The sequence below is a fragment of the Thalia democratica genome, chromosome 2 (genome assembly GCF_965202585.1).
Source record: "Thalia democratica chromosome 2, ktThaDemo2.hap1.1, whole genome shotgun sequence".
NCBI classification, from domain to species: Eukaryota; Metazoa; Chordata; class Thaliacea; order Salpida; family Salpidae; genus Thalia; species Thalia democratica.
In genome coordinates, this window is record NC_139166.1 from 45,374,433 (window position 1) to 45,399,489 (window position 25,057).

Consider the following 25,057-nt stretch of genomic DNA (forward strand, 5'->3'; position numbering starts at 1 on the left):
TTTTTATATAAATTTTTCCTTTTTTATCAAATGAGCTGCTCTTAAAAATAGATAACAGTTTGTTAGTGATCTAAAAAATCCAAGATTTGGCCGAGTCCTAATTTCAAAATTAGATTCGGATCCGGCCGAATCCTAAATTGCAAAGTTAGATTCGGATTCGGCTGAATCCTAATTTTAAAGTTAGATTCGGCCGAATCCGAAATTTTGGATTCGGTAGACCACTTTAAACTTTTTGAATTTTACTTAATTGTTTGTCAAAAGTTAAATGAAATGTAAAACTAGTTAATGATTTTACGCTTGAGTGGATAATAAAATGGTTTTTTACACTTATAAAAGCCTTATCAATTTTGATTTAGAGTTTTGCACACAGTATAAAGACTATGATATATAATTTTTGTTAGACTCTTAAATAAAACTAAGTACATAATTAAGGCGTTTAATCTCAGCTTTTTGGATAACCGCTCTTACTTATTCATCAAATATTTAGTTTTTTATATTTGCTCGTGAACCTATTTCGGTTCAAATAACATTTTGGATTTTTCTTACGAAAGTATAAAAACTAAATATTCTTGAAGGTGATTTAATTTATTTCAGTTTAGTAAGGTTTTCCTCAGTTCAGTGAAATCTTATCTGCATAGCTCAGGCTTTACCAGGATATTTTTTCTAAACATCTCTATTAAGGTTAACTTGAAAAATTATTAAATTTATTTTATTATTGAATTTTTACTAGGGATATATAGTTTACAAAGACCATGTAATTGTTTAAAGTATCATTTGTTTAGTTAATATGGTTTTCAGTCTCCATTTAGTTTTTGTTGATTATTTATTTAATTGAGTCATAAATGAATTGTGACAAAGATTGTAGGAATTATATATTTTATTTTACTTTTTTCCTAATTAAAAAAAATATATATAATCTTATTCTGTTTTTTTTGGAGAGCCTTCTAGTTAAAATGAAATCTCAGTTCTAATGAGGTTGTTTGTTTTTTGATATTTTTCATATAAAGGTCAACTATTTATACAAAGAAAAAAAAATCCAACTTAAATTTGTAACATTGTAGTAGATGCTTACATACTTTTATATTAATATTTTTTACATATTTAATTGATAGTTTTTATGTATGACATTATGTTGTAACAAATATAAAATTCATTTTCAAAACAATGTTCTAAAGACGGAAAATAATTTTTTTTTGCGAGACAATGCAATAAACATTCAAAACCACAAACAAAACAAAAAGCCTTGTTTCTTGTTTAAGATGTGGATACTAGGTTGAACTCAACATATCTTATGCTAGAGGGACTGAATAAGCTAAAAACAGGTGTCTAGTACTATGTGCCTAACTATAAAAATCAATCAAGATTAGAATATTACAGCTAAAGAATGGCAACTGGTTTATCAAAATATTCTACTGCTCGCACCTTTTTTTTATAACAAAGGAGTGTAGTAAAAACAATGTATTGCTCTCAAGCTTGATCCCGCATGCAAAAACACTTACGAAGTTTGTTAACACTAATGAAAAATTAGAAGAACTATCAAATGTTTATCAAACTTTAGCCAAAAGTATAGGAGATACTTGCGAAAGAAAGTCGAAACGGGTGGGCTACGTTTTTAAACGGGGCGGATCCGGAAAGTATTTGTCTTTGGCAGGCCGGAGCATTTCGAATTGATGATTTACCAGATCCAGTATCCGGATAATGCCTTTTTAAGTCCGGATCCGGACGGATCGTAGTTTGAAACATTATTCGGATCTGATTGGATACTAACTTTAAATCGACATCCGTATCCGGTCTGATTCTAACTTTAAAAAAAATCGGATTTGGCCGAAATCTAATTTTATAGATACGGTTGATTACGTTTCTGAATCCTTCTAATTCACAAAAATTTCTCAAACATGACAACTTAAGATGTAAATTGAGACATGTAAGATATTTATATAATGTCTACAAATAGAATTGACATGGAAATTAACAAAGGTTGGTATGTAAAATATCAGATTTAAAAAAATAATTTGCTTCGGGTAATTTAACAAAAAAAAAATTCTAACTAAGTTAGAACAACACAAAATATTAGGAAAAAATGGTTTTTTATCCGTAAATATTAATTTGAAAATTCATTTTAAAACATGATTTTATGTCAAAATCTTACAGTTTTTTTTGTAAAAATATGATAAAAAGTTTTATAAAAATTTTGTAATATTGATCTTTGCGGGCTAAACACTTCTATCGCGGGCCGGTCATTTTCATCTGCGGGCCGGATTTCATTGTAATTCAAAAACGGTCGGAGACCGGTCATTTTAACTCCTCTGGTCGTACAATGCTCACCACTAAACTATACCAATAACAAGAACTTAAACAAGAATGACAACAAATTACTTCTAGTCACAACAGCTGTTGATCCACGATATCGACTTTCCTTTCTTACCTCAAAAATAATGTTATAGAGCAGCTAAAGTTCATTTAAAAAAGGAAAAAGAGGCTGATCAAAAATTTGATTATCCTATATTGTCACCAGAGAAACCAAAACCACAACCCTCTGTAAATTTTTATCCTGATAAGTTTTCAACTTACTTTTCTATGTTTAAAGTAGAATCAAACACAGATAACCAGGAGGACGAGCAACAGGATTCTATTGATATAGAAATTGAAGCAGAAATAAAAGTTTTAATATCCACATCTTGCCAGCTATGCAAGGAAATACCTTGCTGCATTATCATCTTCTGTGTATTTTAAAAGATCATTTTCTGAAGATGGTAATTTTTATGAAAAAAATCGTAATTGATTGCTTTTAAAGACCGGCGAAAAACTTTATTTCTCCACCACAACTTGAAAAAACAAGAATAGTCTTTTGAAGCATAAAAAAGACATATTTTGCAATTGTAGTTCGTTTTATATTTTTAAACAGTTGCTAAGGTTAATTTATACTTCTTTTCTGTAATGGTAAATGTGTAGTCCTAAGTGGAAATTAAAAATCTCTTATTACAATTGTAACTTCTATTCTTTTTTAGACCTTTACTATAGTTGGTATTATGTTTCAGTTGATTTCGGCTCCATGTTATTATTAATTACACTTTATTTATAAATATGAACACTTGCAAAAGTTTATGTTCTAATTCGATTATTTTCACAATAAAAACTGACTCTCAAATTAAATGTATAACGTTTTAACATTTTTTGTTATTTGTTTTCTGCTTTAAGCATTTATTAAATTCGATGATTTATTAATTTTGCATAACAAAACTAAAAGTTATTTTTAATGTTGATTGTGTGGATATCAAAATACTAAAATTAAGTTCTTGTGTATGTAACTTAATTTTTTTTCAGCAATACATTCGTTTTTTGTTTGCTTTTAAAATAATTATTCTCAAAAAAAAATTGTTAACACGTTACAATTGTTGTTCAAACTTGGTTTACTAAATAAGTAATAATATAATAAGTATTTATTATTTATAAACTTATATTGTATTTAAATTACAAGCAGCTTAAATCTTTAGGTTTCCAATTATTTAAATATTCGGATCCGGATTCGACCGAATCCTAATTTGAAAATAAGATTCGGATTCGGCCGAATCCATAATATTTGGATTCGGTAGATCACTACAGTTTGTGTTTTAATAAAAAACAAACTTTAACGTTTTTTAATATAATTTCAAAACTGTTTAATAAACTTATTTTAAACAAAAATCTAAATTAAATTTTTTTATGAACTACTTAAAATTTTATATTCTATGAACTACATAACACTATGTTAAATAAGTCGCAAGGTTAAACATTTTATTAGTGTTTATCACTTGAAAAGTTCTGTAAGAAAGTAAGTACTAATACCTTTTAATACTCTTAAATAATTATTCAAACATAAAACTAAAATTGTGTTTGTTATGTTCTTATAAACTTGTTAAAAAATACTAGTATTAAAAAAAAAAAATTTTCGACGTCAACTTTGAACATTATACTATAATATTGATCTAGTTGAAATTTGTGCACACTAAACTTCAAAGAAATTGCACACCAAGTTTAAATTTAGTTATTTATTATTTCAAATTCTTTTTCGTTGAAATGAATTATATCAACAATAAAAACATTTTTAGAAATATACTATTTTTAAAGTAATAAAAGGTCACGTTTAAACTTCCGCCCGCAAATATTTTTATTTTGAAATTTGGCCCGCGATTACCAAATACCTGCCGGACCAATTTATCAGAAATAATAAATTTTATTACAAAAATTAGTGAATGTTATTAGTTTCGTAAAACTTGTGTAATTCTAAGAAAATTTCACAAAAAAAAATTATTTTGTTAAAAAAAAAGTTATAAAATAAACTGCTTACGACGTAAACCTGAGGTATATAGAGTCTGTTACTTTTTGTTATAATGAGCTGGTTTGATTAAAGTATATTTTTTTTAGTTGGTTGAACCAAAAAAGTTTTAAGTTAACAAAAAGGGATTTTTTACCAACTTCAAGATAAAGATATGGAAAAAACTAAACAAAGTAAGTATTTTGCTTTGTACATACTAGTTTAAATACTTCTTTTCATATACAGTTTTTTTACATCCAATAAACATTTTTTACGGAAGCAAATATACTTTTAGCTTGTAAAAATCTAGTTTTATGTAGGTCTATCAGTTTTCATAATACTATTAATACAACTTTTATTTAATTATTATTCAATTTTTGCAGTATGCAATTTGGTTAGAAGTAATTTTGTTCACTTTCTTACAAAGTTATAATCTTATAAAGAGATGTAGTGCTTTTAGAGAACATTAGAAACTTCTACTTCGTAAGAATTACTAAAACCTTGAAATAAAGTAGAGTTGAGTAAAAAAGTTGACAGGATGTTTGTCAAAAAGATAACAGAAAAAGATAAATTTTAATAAAATTGAAATGAGACTCTGTTGGGTCTAATTTTTAAATCTAGCAACAAAAATAAATTGTTTAAATTTAAAACATGAGAATGTTAAAGATTTTTTTGTTCTTACTTAATATTAAAAAATCTCAGACATAGACTGTTAAAAGAATAAAAGTACAAACAAATAAATATCCTGTGTTTGTCTAATAGTGTTTAGAGATTTTGAATTTGACCAAATATTTGAACTTTAATATGGAGTATACAATTGGAAAATGAAAACAAGTATTTTAAGGCTTGAAAACTCTAAAATTTACAATAAAATGAATCGTCGTTAAGAAACAATTGGAAAGGTTAAATTTTGTGAAAAGTTCATAAAACGAAATTAGTCTAAAGTCCGTTTACGCAAAATACAAAAATTATACTGATTGACAAAATTTTTACAGAAAAACGAAAATAAAGTCAGTTATTATATTGCATATCGAAAAGTTTATCGTAAAAATACAATTAGATTAAAAACGTTATAACTTATTTTATGTCTAAATTGTAACATTAAAAGCAACCCTTATAAATACTTAGGTTTTTATTTACTCAAATAATGCTTACCATTTTGAAATAAGTAAATTTGATAAATTAATTTTCTAATTGCAGTATGTACTAGAAAAAAAATTAAAGAATAAAAAAAATATGTTTTTTAGAAATAGTACAAATGAAAAAAGATATCAAGATTATTTACAAACGAATAATGAAACCACAACTTTTATAAAACCGAAAACAAAGTATGTTTTTATTTTGTTCTGGTTTGTTATGTTTTTTTAAATAAGCTACTTTGTGATGGATAGGTTAATGTTTTTGCTAAAAGCTGGTTTTGAGAATGCTTTGTATCTACAATCTTTATACTTTTAGATTAAACCTAATTGTCGATTTTATGTATCTTAGATGCAACTTTTTTTATTATGAGTTTTTAAGTCTTTTAGATCTAAAATATTATTCATGATAAAATTGAAAAAACAACCTTTTTTACATTTCGACTCTATTCCATTGAAGTTCTAATACTAAAAAAAAACTATTCAACATTTTTGATTTTAATTCTTTTTTAGACATTAATTTTATGAATTTTGTAGATATATGATGCCGAATTATTTCTTGTGATATATTACATGAGGTTATACAAAAAAAATATATATAATTAGGGTACTATTAATAATTATATTTATCATTGATGGATGACCCATTAGCAAACTTGTTACTTATAAACTAAATGATTTTACTTCGGTTTTGGTTTTTTAAAAAATTATAAAAAACTTAAATAGGCTTAATTTTGAGGTTCTTTGTATCAGTAAGGTTCTTCTTTTAGACTTATCTACGTGAAAATTCAAAAAATATCATGTTAACAAAAAATAACTCATACTTTAGTAAAAACTTGTGCACCGTAAAATTTCATAACCCAAAGTTATTTTGTTTTCACAATTTTTGTTTTCTATAACAAAGAAGACTTTGAAGCAAATTTAAAACAAAACTAGTTTAAATATTTTTATCAATACAAAAACTCAATTGTACTTTCAAAGAATTTTTTTAATTAAAAGTAATGTTATACGAAAAAAAATTATGTCTGTCGTATTTATGGTAAACAAGGTATGTTAGCGTTGTAAATTTTCTTAAAATATAATATAGATATTAACTTTCAAAAGTTTGTCTTTTTTGCCGCCTTTTAAAAAAATATGAAACAATTCCGCCTTAGGAAATTTCTCCATAATGTTCTTGATTAGGTTATAGGAAATTTCCGCGAAAAATAAAGTTAATCGCCGAAAAAAAAATCAATTCTTTCGAAAAAATTACCGCATATAAGGACAGGATTTTCTTAATGCGGGGCGATTTTCTATTGTAAGTAGTTTCGAAGTTTTTAACCAGTTTGGCGCTTTTTTAGATTAAGAAGTTGTAAAGTTTTTAGCCAGCTTTGCGGTAACTGTATCATCATCAGCTAGTCTTTTAAGTGACGGTTTTTTTTTAATTACTAATCGTCAATTGAGATTTCTAATCAGTTAGGAGCTTAAATAAGCGAACTTCTAGTATTTGGACAGCAACAGCATTTTGTCCAGCTTGAGGTATATAATATTTAACCCTTCCTAAATTCTTAATATTAACCTCGAAACATTCCCCTATACCAAACCCTGTGTAGACCATTGAATGGGAAACCTCGGAAATCCCACTGTATTGTTGTAGTATTAGCTCGTTATGTGTAGTTAAAAATGCTTCGTTATGTGCTAATTACGTGTTATGTTTATTTATTTGCATGTATCGTAATTTTATTTAAGTTAGACTCGTTATTTTTCTTCAAAATCGAAAACTATTTTAATTAGTTATCGCCTTTATTAATACTGATTAATTTGTTTTAAACTTTAATAAGATTTTGGTTTTATATACAATTCGTATCTGAACATATAAATTTAGAAGCAAATAAACCATTAACTAATAGTCTATAATACACGATAACCGATCAAGTATTATTACAAAATTATTCTCTTACTCAGTAGTGCAGTAACAACATAATAATATTCAACCTTTTTTTAAATCGTCTCCTTAAAATATCCTTTACCCATTGCGACCACTTTACCGTTCATAGTCAGCCTACTGCTTATAGCATGACAAAATTTTAGATTTAAGATTATCATAAAAATGTTTTATTAATCTATTTAATGTTTGCAATGTATAAAGTATGCATTTAAAATTTTAAGTTTTTTTTTTATACACCGGCCTGTTCTAACATTACTTTTTAGATACTATTTAGTTAGCTACCTTTTGCTTTTAATGGTATAATTGATAACTTGGTTAAAGTTTATATTAGAACTTATCGGAGCTTAAAGCAGTTTTATTTTAAGTTAATTTCATAAAACTGAAAAAACTAAAATCATTATTTAAAAAAAAAATAATTCAAATTCTTTTTAAAAACTAAATTTAAAGTTTTTAAAAGAATTTTATTTTCACTATTAACTAGTTTTTTACTAATACATATTACTTTTTCCTATTACGTTGAATTTTACAAAGTTAATTACATACACCTAACAAAAAACACCTATATACTTAATATTAGAACAAATAACAACTTTAAAACTTTTTTTTTTTTTTTGTCATTACTTTTTACTTTAAGTTTCTAATTAGCCTTTAAAATAATGATTTTAATAAATCATTTTTCTTTGTATGCTAGACTAGATATTTGGTTAAAGTTTTTAAGTACTATACGAAAACTTAATATAAAATAATACTTTATACAGTAATTCAACTTGTTTTTACTTATTTGAAAAATAAATTACAGTTTTAAAACATTTTACTTCAAAGATTAAAAACAAATATTTTACTAAAAAGTTTTGTATAAAGTCTTTACTTAACAAATAAAAACGACATCTGTTTTGACAGAAAAAATTTAAAGGATATTCAAAAAGAGTTTATTCTACACTAACTAGTGCTAAGCAGCAATTCAAAAGTACTAATCAATAAAAAAATGATACACAAAAAGTACAAACTAGTAAAGTATAAAACCATTAACCTATATTTATCTTGCCAGTTTTTATATACAACTAGTTTATTTCAATACCATAGTGGAAAAAGTTTTCCATAACTTTACTTTTTATTGCTTCTAAACTTTCATCCTTAGACATGATAAGCTTTAAGTCTTCGTAAACCAAAGGTATTCTTTTTATTACTGTAGTATAAAATTCTGACCACATTTTTAAATTGCACCCGTGCTTATCATCAACATTCATCGTCCTAACTTTGCTTGCTCTGATAAACGGGATTGTAAATACTTTAGGATCGCGAAACATTTCGTAAGTCAGAAAAACAAAACCGAGACTTTTTGAATTTACTTTTATTTGAAATGTTGTGGATGTGTTTTTGTTTTGATCTAGTACAAACTTTTGAGAGTTAGTGTAGTTTAGTATTGCGAATTCTAGTTCACTCACTAACGTTGCTTGCTTGTTGAAAACCGATTTCATGTGAGACAACATTTTTAAGTCACTGTTGACAATTGAAATAATTGCTTTGACGATTTTAAGGTGATGCAAGTACTTTTCTCTTTTTATGCTTAACTTCGATATTTGTTCTAATAATCGTTTATGTTCAAATACAAGCAACCTTAGTTCATCTATATCAGCATAATTCTCTAAACTTTGTTGTATTTCTTCAAAAACCTTAATTATTTTGTTATTGGCAATTAAAAACTTATACTTTTGAAAATATTTTGTTATCTAATTTAAAACAAAATTAATTTTTGTACAGATTAAACTTTGTTTTAGATAAACTTTGAAATAAACGTTCAAAGTTTCGTATTTTATTTTACTTACAAATTTAATTTTTTAATAATTTTATACTTCAATACTAAAAAACAGCTATAAACACCAGCGAATTCTGATTACCAGTAGTGCAATTTAAAAACTGTATAGAATATATAATTAAAACCTTATTAGTTCTAAAATTTAGCTTTTTCAGTTTTGAAAACTAATTAATGGTAATGCTAAGCGTATAGTTTTGTCTTATTTTTATAAAGTACTTACGACTTAATCAGATCACCATATGTTGTTCTTGACGAGAGAATTACATTTATTGCAAACTTAATTATTAAAAAGTTTTATTGCCTTTTATTATCGTTAATTAAATTTTAAAAATATGAAAACACATTATTTAAACGTTTTCATCAATATGACACGTTCTTTTATAGTAAGTAGATAAAGTAAAGTTGTAAAAAGCAAGGTGAAAAGTATTTTTTTATAAAAACTCACAATATCTTGCATCATACTGGAGATGTTCGCTTTGCTTTCTTCAATGAAAACAACCTAAAATACAAAAGTTTTGTTGTAGAAACGTTTTAATAAGATCGCTCTAGTAGATTTTAATTATTTATTTCTACAAGCAACTTTTTTTATTTGAAAATTTAAAGCAGCACTAACATTTACTAAGAAAAAAGTTCATAAGTATTGAAATTAGTTTGAAGCTTTTGTAATGTTTCTCTATAATACTAATTTGGGATGAAAATTCAGTTTAATTTTTAGGTCTTTTAAATTAAACAAAAGCTAAACTAGTTTGCTAAGAAAAGTGAATCAAGTGTTTACCAGGTTTATTATGTGTTCAATTTGATGACTATTAGTCGAATCGTTAAAAAACGTAGAAATTCTTTGATAAACTTCATCTGCATTGTAATGTTCAACTACAATATCTTGTTCCAAACTCGATAAAAGTCTGAATTAAAAACAAATACTAACCTAAGTTTGCTATCTTAAGTTCTACTAATATTATTTTTATGTTCTGAATAAACATCGTTTTATTACTTAAATAAAATATGTCTAAGCATAAAAGTATAAGTAATAAGTTTAACTCTCTTTGTATAAGTATAGTTCTTCACACAAAACTTCATAAAAAAATATTTTATTTAAGTTCTTTTAAACGTAAATCAATAAAACTCATATTTTATTTTAATGTTTTATTGTTTAAAATAAACTAACATAACAGATTAAACTATACAATCATTTAGTTTTATAGTTTCATACCCATCAATAAAACTAACGTTTTGTGGTTTACTATAACTTCGTATGCCTCTTCTTTAAGAAACTCTAGTTGGGCTTTCCCATCAGCTATTTGCCAAGTTTTATTGATAGCCCAAGCGGAAACTGGGTTGCAATGACTGATAGTATAAAAACTTATATTAGAAAATATTTACTGCACGTAATGTTCGGGAAATTGCCCATTAGTGTTAATTTTCAAACTTAATGAACTGACAAAAAATTTTTTACAAACGTTTAAAAAAATTTAATGGTATTTTATCACTTTATCCTTTTTATGGATATGTTTTGATTGACAAGCAACAAATGTTTTCTAAAGTGTTGTTGTAATAATCAAAAATTGTTAACCAAAATGGTATTTTAGTTCTATCTTTCAGCTTTTAATACGTAATCTTAGTAAAAGTAGTTCTTAATAGCTTCTTTTATTAAAAAAAACATATTAAACAGAAACTATTCTAATAACTTCAAGCACTAAGTAATTTTAAAAGTAACAAAACATTTAATTAGGATTTAAAAGACAAGTTTTAAAAAAGATTAAAACTAACATAGTATGTGTATATTGAAAATTTTTAGTAATGTTAGGTATGATTTATATAATGTTTTAAATCTTAGAAGTCTTTAGTGCATAAAATTAAGACAGTTTTTAAGTTGTATTTGTCGTATATAGTAATTTATGAAGAATATAAACTGTCCAGTACCTAATTTTTAAAAACTGACTGCCTACTTTACCTGTGATTTTAAATATATAACCATTAAATAAAATATCCAAAAAATTTTTGAAAAATGCACAACTTTATAACAAAAGTTTTGGTATTATTATTTGATATATTACATTTCGAGCTTACTTTAGAACTACTTTAACTTATTAATGTGTTTCTTATAACTTAACTATAAAACTTATCGAATGGTATATATACAAAGTTAAGAGGTTATAAAAACATATAAGAAACAGTTAATGCATATATTTTCTAAGCAGCAGCTATTTGATCGACTTTTTCAATTAGTAATAGATAATAAGGTTTTGTAGCTAATATATGCTTAGCATTTATAAAGATACTTTCGTTTTTTTTTTATTGTATTGTTCTTCTACTTTTTTTAATTTGTAACAGTCAACCTAACACATTTGTTAAACATTATATCTATTAAAATTGTATATGTTTATTTAGAAAGTTTAGGAATAAAATTATAGAAAGTTTAACCAGGTGTACTTAAAGAATTGTTAAAGAATACGGCTACTTAAAAACCAGTTTTTTTGTAGTACACATATTCTAAAAGATAACACAAGTTTATAGATCAGAATGTTATTTAATTTAGCAAAATATTATATAGCTGAATCGAAATCACAATAGCATTACTGATTTTTGGTTTTTTGTTTAAAAATGTTTAGGTATTATAGAGTTTAGACCAATTTTTTTAAATGTATGACCAGCACACAGTAGGGTGTTGTTATTTAAATAGTGTGCAGCTAGTAAGAAAACTGGTCTATGAACTAGAGCAGGGATCGGAAAACGGTAACCCGCGGACCAAATTCAACCCGCAAAGAAAAATATGCGGTCTACGAGGTACTTTTTGAATAAAAATACACTTAATTTAAACAATAAAAAAAGTTTGGTGGTAAATACTTATAATTATGTTCTTAATCTAATATTCATTCTTTACCAGTGCTCTGTTGTTCCTTACTTTACGAAACTTGGTTTTTAAAATAAAATTTTATTGATTATTAAAATAGAAATATTCGTACAAAAATGTACAGATTTATGGATAAATAACAGATTTATTATATAAAAATAATTTGGTCAAAGACCAGATGTCCTTGTCGAAATTGTTTGGACATGCTCCTATGACTAACTGTCGAAAGCAGAAATTTGAGTCTGAGATCTTGTTTAGAAAAAATAATTTAGCTAAAGCAAATTTTTTGATTAATTACTTACTTGTAAAAACAGTTTACGAAGTTTATATTTATTTAAACTTGTTTTTTTATTACAGATTAGTAAAAATAGTTGATTTAGATAAGTTGATTAAATTTAGTATTTTTCTTTTATTTAATTCATGCACTCTAACCTTATTTTTTAGTTAAAAAAGAAAAGCTCTAAAATAACTTATTTATATATATGGTGTTTTTGCTGAAATTTACATAAGATTTTGGATTTTTTTGATACTCAAACCAGTTGAATAAAAAGCATCAATAAATTAGCTTTAATAGAATAATTTTAAATCATTTATGGTTATAAATTTGTATTTAAAATTAAATGTGTGCATTTTTTGTTTGTTTATAGTTTTTCAAATTCTGTTTCTAAAGATTATTTCAGGGTGGGTATGTACTTTTAGGCGAATAACCTACGTTTTTAAAACAAACAAAAATTAAACTCACAGTAAGGTTCTAACTTTGTTAAGAATCAGTTACTAGTGCTTTGTTAAAGAACATTTGTGGTTGAAAATCGTACTTTTTATTGTTTACTAAAAATTTTTTTAAAGCTACGGTTGGCAGAAGACTTTTTCTATAGAGTGCGGCCCACGAGCAACTTTTTTTAGGAGAATTGTCCCTTTACTGATAATACACTGCCTACCCCTGATTTATAGCTAGACTACTAATTAAGGTAATATTTCTAAGTTTCATAAAATATTTAAATAAAAAAATTAAGTCTTTTGTAAAAAACTTAATGCTTTTGTAATTAGCTTAGTTATTTTTTCAGAAAGTTATATAATTTTTTATTAGTTTAAAACTTTGAAATTTTTTACTTAAGTATATAACTTTGTATATAAAGGTATATTTACCATTCTTGTTCAAAAACATGTCATAAGTTTGAAGAACGTTTTAATGATTTAAAAGCACAATTCTTTATTTAGAATGTCTAGATTAATAAAAAGTTTACCTTATTATAATAATTTTGAAACTTTCTTTTAAGCAACAATAGTTTTAGTAAATTTAAAACTTTAAAATTTGAATTTGCATGACTTTTGATAACTTATTTTTAGTTGCTAAAATCAACAAAAGTAACTATAACAGATTTAGCTTTAAGCTAACAAGTACATTACTATATAAATCAATAAAAGTTATGAGTTGTAAATATTTTAATAGAATAACAAAAATATTAACAATAGTACACATATTTTGGCAAAACACAAATTATGATCTTTACCTAAACTTTATATCATTGAAAATGTCTCTAGTGGTCAACGTTTTAGTAGCTAGAACTTTATTTTTTATGGATTTTAAGAACATTTAAAATAAAGTATTAAACTATAAAGTATTACAATTTGACAAAAAGTTTACAAGTATTTGTTTACACTATGATACAATTTAAACTAAAAGTTTGCGATGATTGTTTTAAAAAAATCAAGTTTGATAACATATAAGCTTATAAAGTAAACAAAAAATATAGTCTACTTTTTTATACAAAAAGTTAATAAAAAAACTAGTAATTTTTACAAATGAATTTTCATTTGATATTATACATAAATCAAAATCTTTTAACTAAAGCAAAATGTCTCAGTATACCTAACTGACTATTTAAAAGGCAAGTTTATCTTAAAATATATTAAATTTGTTAAAAAAAAATATATATTTTTATCTACATTATTGTAAAAAAATTAAGTTAAAATTAGTTAAATGATTAACTTAGTTTTTAATGTATAGTCTACAGCTTATACAATCAAGACATATATTTTTTTTTGCAAAGTTAGTGCTCTAAACAATATTTTTTTTTATAAGTTATAAGTTTATTATCAGTGGATCTCCAAAGTTTATAGCTTTTATAGTTCTTTTAAGACTATAGTTTAATACTTTAAAACTAAATAACTTTACTCTATACTGTTTGATTTTTGACAAAGTCTTCTTCTCTTTCTGAAAGACGACAATACCAACAAGATTGGCATTTCGCCAAGAACTAAAAAGCTGTGAATATCTGACGCTCTGAGCTGTGAATTAAACACCGGGTCACAAGGGATAACTTGATGTTTCGATAACAATCCCAAAATTGCGTGCTGTAAACCAGATATCAGACATACCATCTGAATGCAAGAATACTTTGTGCTCAACTCGTTTGGGTCTGATTGTTCTTGGGTGCCGTTGTAAAGCATGGACATACAGTACATAGCAATCAACAATGACGCAGCATCGATGTAATCCAAGATTGACATGTAACCGCTTTCTATGCCGAGTTCGGAGTTTCCGTTCAACCATATCACGGCGCCGAAGTAGCACAAGAGGGGTCGCAGAAAAACAGCTTGAAAAACTCCGATTTTTACAAAGTAGAAAAAGTTCTTGCTGAGCTTCACCGAAGGACACAAACAACAGAAGCAGCAGGCGAGAGGGGGCTGGGAAAGCGAGACAGCCCCGTACAGCTCGTAAACTTCGTTGTCCATCAAAAGCAACCGCATGATCACGACCATCAGCTCTTTCAGCGCGAAGGATAAGTAGACAGAAAAAACTAGTTGCCCCAGCACGCTTGTGCGAGGCGAAATGAGCGAAACGAAAGAAATTGCAGAATAAACGAGGTAAGTACATTGAATGAACAGCATTTTTTTAGTTTTGAATGTAGACGTCCCTGGTTGTATTTCTTTAAACAAAGTCCACAAGTGGTAAACTGTGAACCCAAGTGTGAATGTGAGGAAACTGACCGAAAACCAGAATATTGCCTCTTGTCGTCCGTTCAAATTGTGTAGCAGTTGAGAGGTGCTAGGTGCTGCTTTGTAAGAACAGTTGTAGTGAGATCCAAGCATTTTTTTTTAGCTTATTACAACTTATAGAATGTCTTATTTAAGCTATTAATTGTTGAATACAAACTTTTTTTTGTACACAAAAACTTAGGTTTTTTTAATAGTTTTTTAGATTTATAACAAAATTTTAAGATATACAGTTTTTTTTTAATTTTATTTATAAACTTGTTTTTTACCAATTTCAAACCATACAAATGAATTTGTATTGAAATATTATTGTTTGAATTAAAAAATAGCAATCTTATTTATACTAATTTTTCTTTCTATTTAAATTTTTCTAACTACTTAAAAAAAATTATTTTCTAAAGTTGATTAACAGTTTTATATAACGTATTACTTGCTTAAAAAATTAATGCAAAAAGATTGAATGTCTTTAAACTATGTCTTTTTATAAGAGATATTTTTACATAAAGATTTAATTTACTATGTACAAGGTTCTGAAAACTAAGAAAACACAACTTTTAAACTTAAAATAAAAGCAAATCCTCGATAATAAGATTTTGATTTGTTATCACCTAATACTTTTTATGCTTTATTTAATAAAACACTTGAATTTTAGCACGAAATTTTACACACACGTTTTCTTATTTACAGCATATATGTATATCACATTAAATTACAAACAAAAACCATTAAGCGTTAATCTACGTTTTTTAATCCTGTTTAACTTAGTTTTACAAATTTTTAACAAACTTAAAACTGTTTATACTTTATACGTCGATGAAAAAATTTATTTAAATATTTTAAAGTTGTTTTTACTTTTTTTACTTACTAAAACTCCATTAAAAATAACAAACGTTTCATAACAAAAAAACTATACTGAACAGTGTATACTACCTAAAAGTTTCCTGAAACTTTATAAATATAAATATTTTTATTTATAAAATTTTAAAATTTTCCCTTTTTTATTAATAACTAATTTTAAAAAATAAACTAAACAAACTCAAAAAATAGCTAGCTTACTTGTATTATTTTTAAAAGCATCAGTTAATAATTACCTAAAATTTGTTTATAAACAAACTAAAGTAATTATTGATTTATCTAACACACCTATAAAAGTAGTGAGCTGCAAAAATCTTTAGTTATACTGATGTTTTATAAACAAAAAGTTGATTGGTACAAAGGTATCTGTAGTCAAATTAAATTAAAACTCTAGAGTACTTTTAAAACTATGTAAATGCATGTGAAACAGAAATTCTCGTAATTATTAAATCGTTTATGTTGCAGTGTTAGTACAGGATAAAAAGCATGGGTCATTAGTTTGCCGAATATAACAACCCTGGTGCGTACATTTTATTAAAAACAAGTTTATGTGTTTATAAGAAAAGTAATTATAGTATAAAATATTTCGTAATTTTATTCTTTATCCATATGTTCATAATGGTTACAATAGATATTAATAAGATGTTTACTGTACCATTTAAGTGCAATGAACATTTGTTCTATTAATAAACAGTATTCATGTTATAACTAGTTTTTTTTGTATCTATGTACATATTTTTCAAAAACAAGTACTATTTTATAAACAATTTATTGTTTTTGTAGTTTATTACAGTTTAAACTTTTATATGTTTATTCTTAACGTAATTAACTTTTTTTGCAGTTAATAAAGCTTTTTGATGAAAAATTAAAAATCTCAATTTAAATTTAATTAAAATAACAAACTCTTATTAGCTTTACTACGTTTAGAATATATGAATATGAAAAACTTTAAACAACTTACCATATTTTTCCTATCGGTAAAATTGAACCATCTAAACAACAATGGTGAGTTTCGGTTGAAATAACCTTACCAGCACAGCAAATATGGGTGGTTGAGTTGAACGGTTTCAACCCACAGCACATGTCAGGTCTTCGTTTTGTGGCATTAACTTTAACAGCTGTCGTAAGAAATTAGTCAGAAGGTTGCTAAAACAGTTAATAGAAAACGGAAACTTTACAGCACAGTAATTTTTAGAAAGTTATTTTTTAACAGAGTCGGTTTTCAAGTTTTGTTAAAAAAGTTTCTACAAAAACAGTGTAACGGTTTTTTTCTATTCAAAATACCTAATTAGTTTGTTTTTAAAATAACAAAATGTATTTAACTTGAACTTAGTTTAGTAAATAAGCTAGTAAAACTTTATTTTACCTTAAGGTGGATGTTTATATTAATTAAATGTGTGTTACTAGAGAAATGTGATTGATTAGTTTTAAAAAGCTTAAACATAAATAGAATCCTACGTAACATAAACAACTTCCATAAATTTCCAAGTACACAAAGTACTTTTTAAATGACATACTATTTGTAAATATTTGTATGAGTAATGCTCTTTTAATCTATTACTGACAAAAATTTTTTAATGTATGCTAGTACAACTAAAAACAACTTGACTTTTAAAAATTATTTCATTCTTTAATTAACAAAACGCAGTAATAACTGTTGTGCACTACAAAATGGTAAAAGTAAAAGTCTCAAGTCGTAATTCTTCTTTTTTTTCGAAATATTTCGTTCAGTATAGAAAAAAATTATCATAGTTTTTTATCTTTAAATTTTGTTAACGAATAAATTAAATATTATATCATTTTTTAATTTTGTTTTATTTTTTTTATTGTTCAGTTTAGTATACAGATTATATAGTCAAATTTTAATAATATGTAAACTTTAAATTTTAATTTCTTGAAAATATTTACAAATATTTATTTATTTTGTATAAAAAAAAAATAAATGCGACTTTAATAGTTTCAACGCCGAAGAAACTAATTGTAATCATAATCTAACAAATTATGACTAATTTAAAAAATTGTTAATACATAAACTTTTATGCATTTGTTAGATTTTTATGAGATTGCTTACAAAAGGGTTATTTACTTTGATCACTTTTAAAATTCTTTTTCTATAGACATAAATAAAATGTTTTTTTACTCAAGTACTGAAGTTCTAGGTTTAAAGTTATATTGTGCATGAGTATATATGTAAAACTAAGGTAACTTAAGAAACGGTTTATCAACCAACAAACTTTCCAGAAATTTTTCTTAACATTCATACAATTTCTACTTAAAATTTCATAAATTTGTTATCAAATTAAATATATAATTTTATAAATACTTTAGTGAGTTATGCTTTTTTAGGAAAAACTGTTACAATTAACTCATTTTTGAGTTGTTTAGGTTGTTCGTGTAATAAATGTAAAATTATAACACGTTTTTTAAATCTTTTTTAAATTTGTAAAGGTTCTTTATTATAAACTATATGTAAATCAAGAACTAAGCAATAAAGCCTTATAACAAAAAAAAACATTGCTGATAAAACTCAAATATCGACAACTTATATCTAAAGTTTTCGGATAATTTTTTTGTTCAATAAAGGTAGCCAAAGTTAAACTTTCTTAATATAAAACTCGAAATTACCTGTATGTTTCGGATAAATTCGACGGCATGGCAAACTGTTAACTTCTAAAAATGTATATGATTCAACACAGAGTTCGTTTAATTGAATAAACACCAATAATAACAATAGTTTTCCACTCATAGCTGGTTATAAACTTTTTTACTACAAATTTCGCTATTTTATAACACCAGAAGTAATTTGCTAATAATTTTCATTCTGAAATAATAACATGTTTATGGCAAAAAGTTTTAAAATTGTCTATAACTGACTTTTTTTATTATTTTGCAAACAATCATAATTGAAACTTTAAAATATTACGTAAAAACTAGACCTTAAAGATCAAAACTATATTGTATACTTTAACTTTCAAAAGTAGCAAACTAATTAGGTTAACATACCTAAATACCTAAATGTTTGTCTATAAGCTAATAAAACCTAAAAACCATAATAAGTTTTTATATAAAGGTGTTATATAGTTAACTTTTAACAATAAGTTGTTTTAGAAATGTTGTTACTTTTTTACAGGTTACCTTTACAGTTTAAAATACTTGTATCAAAAAATAATTCTTTTGAAAAACAATTTCAACTTTGTAATACATCCTTAAAACATATTTTAACAGTTTTCGTGTAGTAAACATTAAGTAGTTAAAAACTGAAAACAGCGTTGATCACGATTTAAACTTTTATTGTTTGTTTGTAGTCTAAAAACTTTATGCAACTTAAGTATGATAATTTAATTTAAAAAAAAAAAAAGTTTTGTTTTTTTAGTTTTATTCAAAGCAATTTTTCTCTGTTTGATTAAAAAAAAAGTTAATTGTAAAAATAATATAACAGTACATAAATAATAACTAAATGTATACAAAAGAAAAAAATTAAAAACGTTTTAAAATCTGTTTTAAAGTGTATATGTAAACTATAACTTGCAACTGTATTAGAGTTAGATCAATTGTTGCTATAAATATTTTCAGAACTTATAACTAAAGCTATAAACATAATTCAATGTCTATAGAAAAGCTTAATAATGTGATTTTTTTATCGTATAAAAATCTGATAAGGCTTAAAACTACGTAACAAAACACTATAAAATTAGAATTTTAAATTTAACTTAATTTTTAAGTAAAAAAACTTAGTTGTCATAAAAGTAGAACACTTTGATAGCGGGCCGGATGAAAGTTCCGGTTTTATTCTGGATAAAAAAAAAAGTTAATGACTCTCTCGTTTGTAAAAGTCCAAACTTACACGGTCAATGGATTTTTTTGTTTTATGTAAACTTGAAACTTTAAAAAAATCATTAAATTTACCTAAAAACCATAAGCCTTTATAACATCTTCAAACAAATCGAAGGAGGGCGTTTTAAAAGGTATGGACAAAACTATGTAGTTAATGAAGTTATAATTTATCTTTAAGAAAACTGTACAAACAAACCTATTATTGATATAAGTTGTTTTTTTTTACTTTAATTGTTTTATGATCAAACTTTTATAACCTTGTTTCATAAAATAACAATTTTAATATAAATATGCTGTACATAATAATTTTCACTAAAATTATACTTGTAAAATAAAAGTTATATGTTTTTAGAATTCTTTTCGTATTTTTTCATACAAATTTGTTAGATATTTTTTGAAATAAAAGTTTTAGCAGCAATAGTTTTAGCAAAACTTTATTTTTTTGTACTGTTAAAAATTATATACTAAAGTTATCATATCTGATTTTTTCTTTTTGCAATTTAACAGGTTGTTTTTTATTTGAAATAAACTAACAAACTCGTTGACTTTATTTATTGTTCATTTCTAGTTTGTATATTTAAAAAAAAATTTTTGATCAACAGTAAAAAATTCTTTTAAAAAACCTTATATATATTTCAATGAATATATTTAATAAACATTTGAAACATTAAGTCGAAATGCTTTTTTAATCTTTTATAAATAAATGTTAGTAAAAATTAAACAGTAGTCTTATTAGAAAAGTTTTTATTAAAGAAAATTTTATAAAAGAACGATTTCGTAAAATACTTTTAAAATTTTTCTTTACAATTTACTAGATTTATATTGACTATAAATAAGATTAAAATGTGTATTTTTATGTTATTTATATATTAGCTATATTATAGTACAGATCTACTTTCATTAAAGGTTTATTTAGAATTAAACAATTACGGCAATTCATAAGTCTGCTAAATAATGTGTTCACAAGATGTAATTACTTATTTTTTATATAAGAGATTCAATATGAGCAGTAAAGTTTTTTTTAAAGAAAGTATACAGTCTTTTTAAAATATAAACTTATAAACCATCTTCTATCTTTTTTTAGTTCTGAACTTACCAATATACTAAGTTTTATAATTATAAAATTTTTGTTTTATAACGTAAAATCTAATAGTTTTTTTTATTAAAAATTAAAAATTATATACAAAACGCAAAAAGAAAAAATTTACAAGAATATAAGATTTTGATAAAATTATAATAGAGTCTCTTTGCAAGAGTATACTTTAAAAAAAATAGCAATTTTTCTATCTAGAATGTTATTGCAGTAAGAATATTATAGTTTTAAGTATCTAAAATCTTCCCTTGGTTAAGTGTTAATAGAATGTTATTATTATTATAAATTAAAATTTTATGTATAAAAAAAAACCTGAGTTTACAAATTTTGAAAATAAATAGCTGTTGAATCTTTAATGAGATTTAAACGAAACATTAAAAGTTTGTTTAATAACTTTCGGGTGTGATTTTAAATAATTTTTAAGTACAATTAGATAGATTAATTTTAAGCACAAGATTTAAGTGAGTTACTAAAAAAAAAGTATAAACAACAAACAAGAGTTCTATTAAAAAAAATTCTACTAAGTTATAGCTTAGCAAAATAAACTTTGAGAACCATATTTTAAAGGTTTTAATTTATGTTGATAATTAAATAAATAGTCTTTTCAACAAAGCTTGAATGCCATAAATATATATGCTTTTTGCTTAAAATTATACATACTGCCAATGTTTCTAATTCTAAGACGGTTTTCGTTTTGATATCTAACTAATAATTATCTCATTTTAGTTTAAAAAAATTATAACCAATATGAATAAAAAAGTTATATACTTCTAAAGTTTTTTTTAAGTTTTAAGTATAAAATATTGTTATAGAAGTTATTTTTCATCCTGAATTAAAAGCTAGTCAAGTTTATTCAAGAGAATATTTTCAATGACCAATTATATAAATTTTTAACTATTTTTGAAACCAATAGTGTTTACATAAATACAGTTTTTATCTAATAATATTTTTGTTTGAAAACTTGTAATCTTTTTTTTTTTTTCTGTTGTACTGAAATCGCTATTTGTCTCTGCGTTGTGATAATAGTGAATAAGTTTACAAATTAAGTAGTTGTAAACACTGAGAAGTTTAGATTTATTAAAGCAATATGACGTTTGCTTAACGACCAATTTTTAATACAAGATGCTATTCTTGTTGTAGCAACGGTCAGTTATTGATGAACTCTGATTGATGACAGCAGTTCCACTTTTGAATTGAATTGAATCTCTGAGTGGATTTTAGTTAAGCGTTTGAACTTTTGTAAATTTGTTGCTTTAAAAGAAAGTACCAAATTATAGATTGAACTTTGTTGCTTATTAAAGAAATTATTAAATTATTCTTTAGCTTTATTAACTTTTTGTATAATTTTACTTGAGTTAATACGTATTTTTTAAATTACATTTGTCATTAAATATTTTATATTAAATTGTGCTGTGTAGCTTATAACCAGTTGTTTTTAATTTTAAGCTACTATTTAAGTGATTACTATACTATTAGAAATGATTAAGACTAAGAAGGGCTTAAGACAAAAAAATAAGTTAACGGGTCTTGCAGATACTGAGCCATCAGTATCTGCTGACTTCAATGGCGACTCTAACGTGATATCGAACTCACAATCTCCCAGCAACATTCAAGCGACCATAAACAGCGCTCATGACACAGAAGTAAGCGCGCAGACTAGGAAAAATAATGAAATTGTAGATTTTAATGCTTTAGATGAAGTTGATTTAGATGTTGAGGATTTAGCTCACTTATTAGAGAAAGCTAAGGTTTTAGAGAAAAAAAATAAACTAAAAAATGAACTAAAAGCAATTTATAGGAGATACAAAAAACACCATAAATGACAGCGGCCTCACACTTAACAATCAGACCTCGCACGCTTTAGGCGAAATATCAACACAAAGAAGTTTCAAGAATAAAACTCTTGAAAATTGTAAGCTTTTTCAAAAAATTGATGCCGTACGTGATCCGGCTGTGGAGTTACGTTTTTTTGCAGACCGGTGTACGGCTTATGGTATAACCTCTGAAATGGAGAAGTTTGAAATTCTCCAGAGAATTTGGTCCCGTTCTTATATAATAGACTTTGTTGAAACACATGACGAAGACAGAACGTATAACAGTCTTGTTAACTTTTTACAAGGCAAAGGGAGCAAATTGCCTCGTATCTTAGGTGCAAGCCCATCATGGCCAGAGCCAGTTCAATTCCAGGACTTGTTTTTGTCAGCTAAGCAATGGGCAAAGTCTAAAGAGGAAGACAGAATTAAATACTTTATGCACAAACATGCCCCTAATAATTTAAAAAACAAAACTAAGGAATGTTTTGGGCTCGAATATAACGAGTTTATTAGGCGCACGGATTTTATATGCGATATTGAACAATAGAGGGTCTTTGAAAATGCTAAAAAAAATTTCATACGAACCTCAGCGTTTCAACCACAATAAGAGATACTCTTACAAACAAAAATGGCCTGAGAACATCCCACAAAAAAGGGAACATTTCCGCAGCTATGAACACAATCGTAGTCAGGGTTATTTCGGGGAAGGGTATAACAAGCGCACGAATTACGAACAGAACGCGCTTTGTCACAAACATGCAAAGTTTGGAGATAGGGCAGACTATTGTGCTGCAGTTGCAACTTGCCCTATGTCCCCGTTACGGCAACAATACGATCAAAAAAACGATTTCCCATCTTCAAAACAATGAGAGGACATGAGGATGGGAACAGAGTTCCTCTTAATAAGCCGGTAGAAGCCGTACCAATTCGTACCTCTGCCAAACCATGGCAACCTAGTAAGCCGTCACCTGAAACAAACTCTCACTCTCAATTGCGTAATGATATCACGACAAAACCAACTGTAAAAACTAATTAGTCGTTTGCTATTTCAAATAAATCGTCTATTAATCCGAAAACTTTGCCTCAAAATTTATTATTTGCAAAGGACAATGTTACAAACGTTCTTTTCTTAATTGACTCTGGATGCGAAGTTTCTATATTGCCTAAAAATCTAACAAATGGCATAAACCACTACTTTAAGCCGTTCAGTAGAACTATAAAGGGTATTGGCGACATTGAAATCCACCCCATAGGGAGTGCTTACGTTGACCTTAAGCTAGGAAATTTAAAAACCATTAAACATAATTTTTCGGTTACTCAAGAGTATAGGAGTTATGGAATTTTAGGTATGGACATTTTAATGACAAACAAACTGATAATATGCCCTTTAACGCTGGAATTGACACATCAATTGTCTAACAAAACGACTAAACTTTTTAGGGCCGCTGACTTGCCTGCGTCGGTAGTTGTGTCAATTAATACGGGGGAAGTTAGGGATAGTAATAACATAACTACGTTAGAGACTAAGTGTGAAACACTACTGTTGAATTACCCTGAGCTTACAAAAACTCCTGATTATACTGCTCCAAGAAAACACAACCACTTTCTAGAAATTATAGTTGACAACTATAAACCTCGAATGATTAAGGCGCGAAGATGTAATTTAACTTGTCAACAAAAGGTAGATAAAAATTATTCAGACCTAATTGCGAGAGGTGCGGTTGTAAAGGGGGATGCCAACATGTGTGCATCACCAATAACGGTAGTGCCCAAAAAAGATGGTGATTTGCGTATTTGTGTTGATTATACAGTTTTGAATGCCCACACACGCCCATTTTCATACCCGCTACCGCGCATAGATACGCTCTCGGAAAGAATTCCGGGAGGTACCCGTTTTTTCAGCACGTTAGATCTTAAAGAAGCTTACTATAGCTTACCTCTTCATCCAAACTCACGAAAATATGCTGCTATCATAACTAATTCCGGGGTATTCGTCCCTAAGGTGACTTCTTTCGGGTTGCGAAATGCGCCAACTCGTTTCCAGCAGTTTATGGATAGTATCTTGTCCTCATGTGGGGCCTTCACTTTTGTATATTTAGATGATATTCTTGTGTTTTCAGATTCCGCGGACAGTCATATATCACATTTAAAACAGGTTCTAGAAACATTATCGACAAACGGTTTATGTTTAAATAAAGCAAAATGTTCTTTTGCTAGAACTAAGGTAGATTTTTTAGGTCATACAGTGGGTGTTGATAGGGTTGATGTTATGGAATCTAAGGTAGAAGCTATAAAAAAATTACCCTTACCAAACACGCGCAAAGAGTTAAAAAGGGTAATTGGTATGATTAATTACTATCATCGATTCATACCAAACTTAGCCGAAGTAATGGCACCGCTTAATGAAATTTCGGGGGGATCTAAGGCAATCAATAAGGCA

At 26.2% G+C, this 25,057-nt stretch overlaps 1 protein-coding gene across 1 annotated transcript; it reads right to left on the bottom strand.

Moving 5' to 3' along the window:
* Window positions 1–14,196: 14,196 nt before the first annotated feature.
* Window positions 14,197–15,117, bottom strand: LOC145828611 (organic solute transporter subunit alpha-like). Its single transcript, XM_082936368.1, has one exon. The coding sequence runs from the start codon at window positions 15,115–15,117 to the stop codon at window positions 14,197–14,199; it is 921 nt and encodes a 306-aa protein (XP_082792494.1).
* Window positions 15,118–25,057: the final 9,940 nt, after the last annotated feature.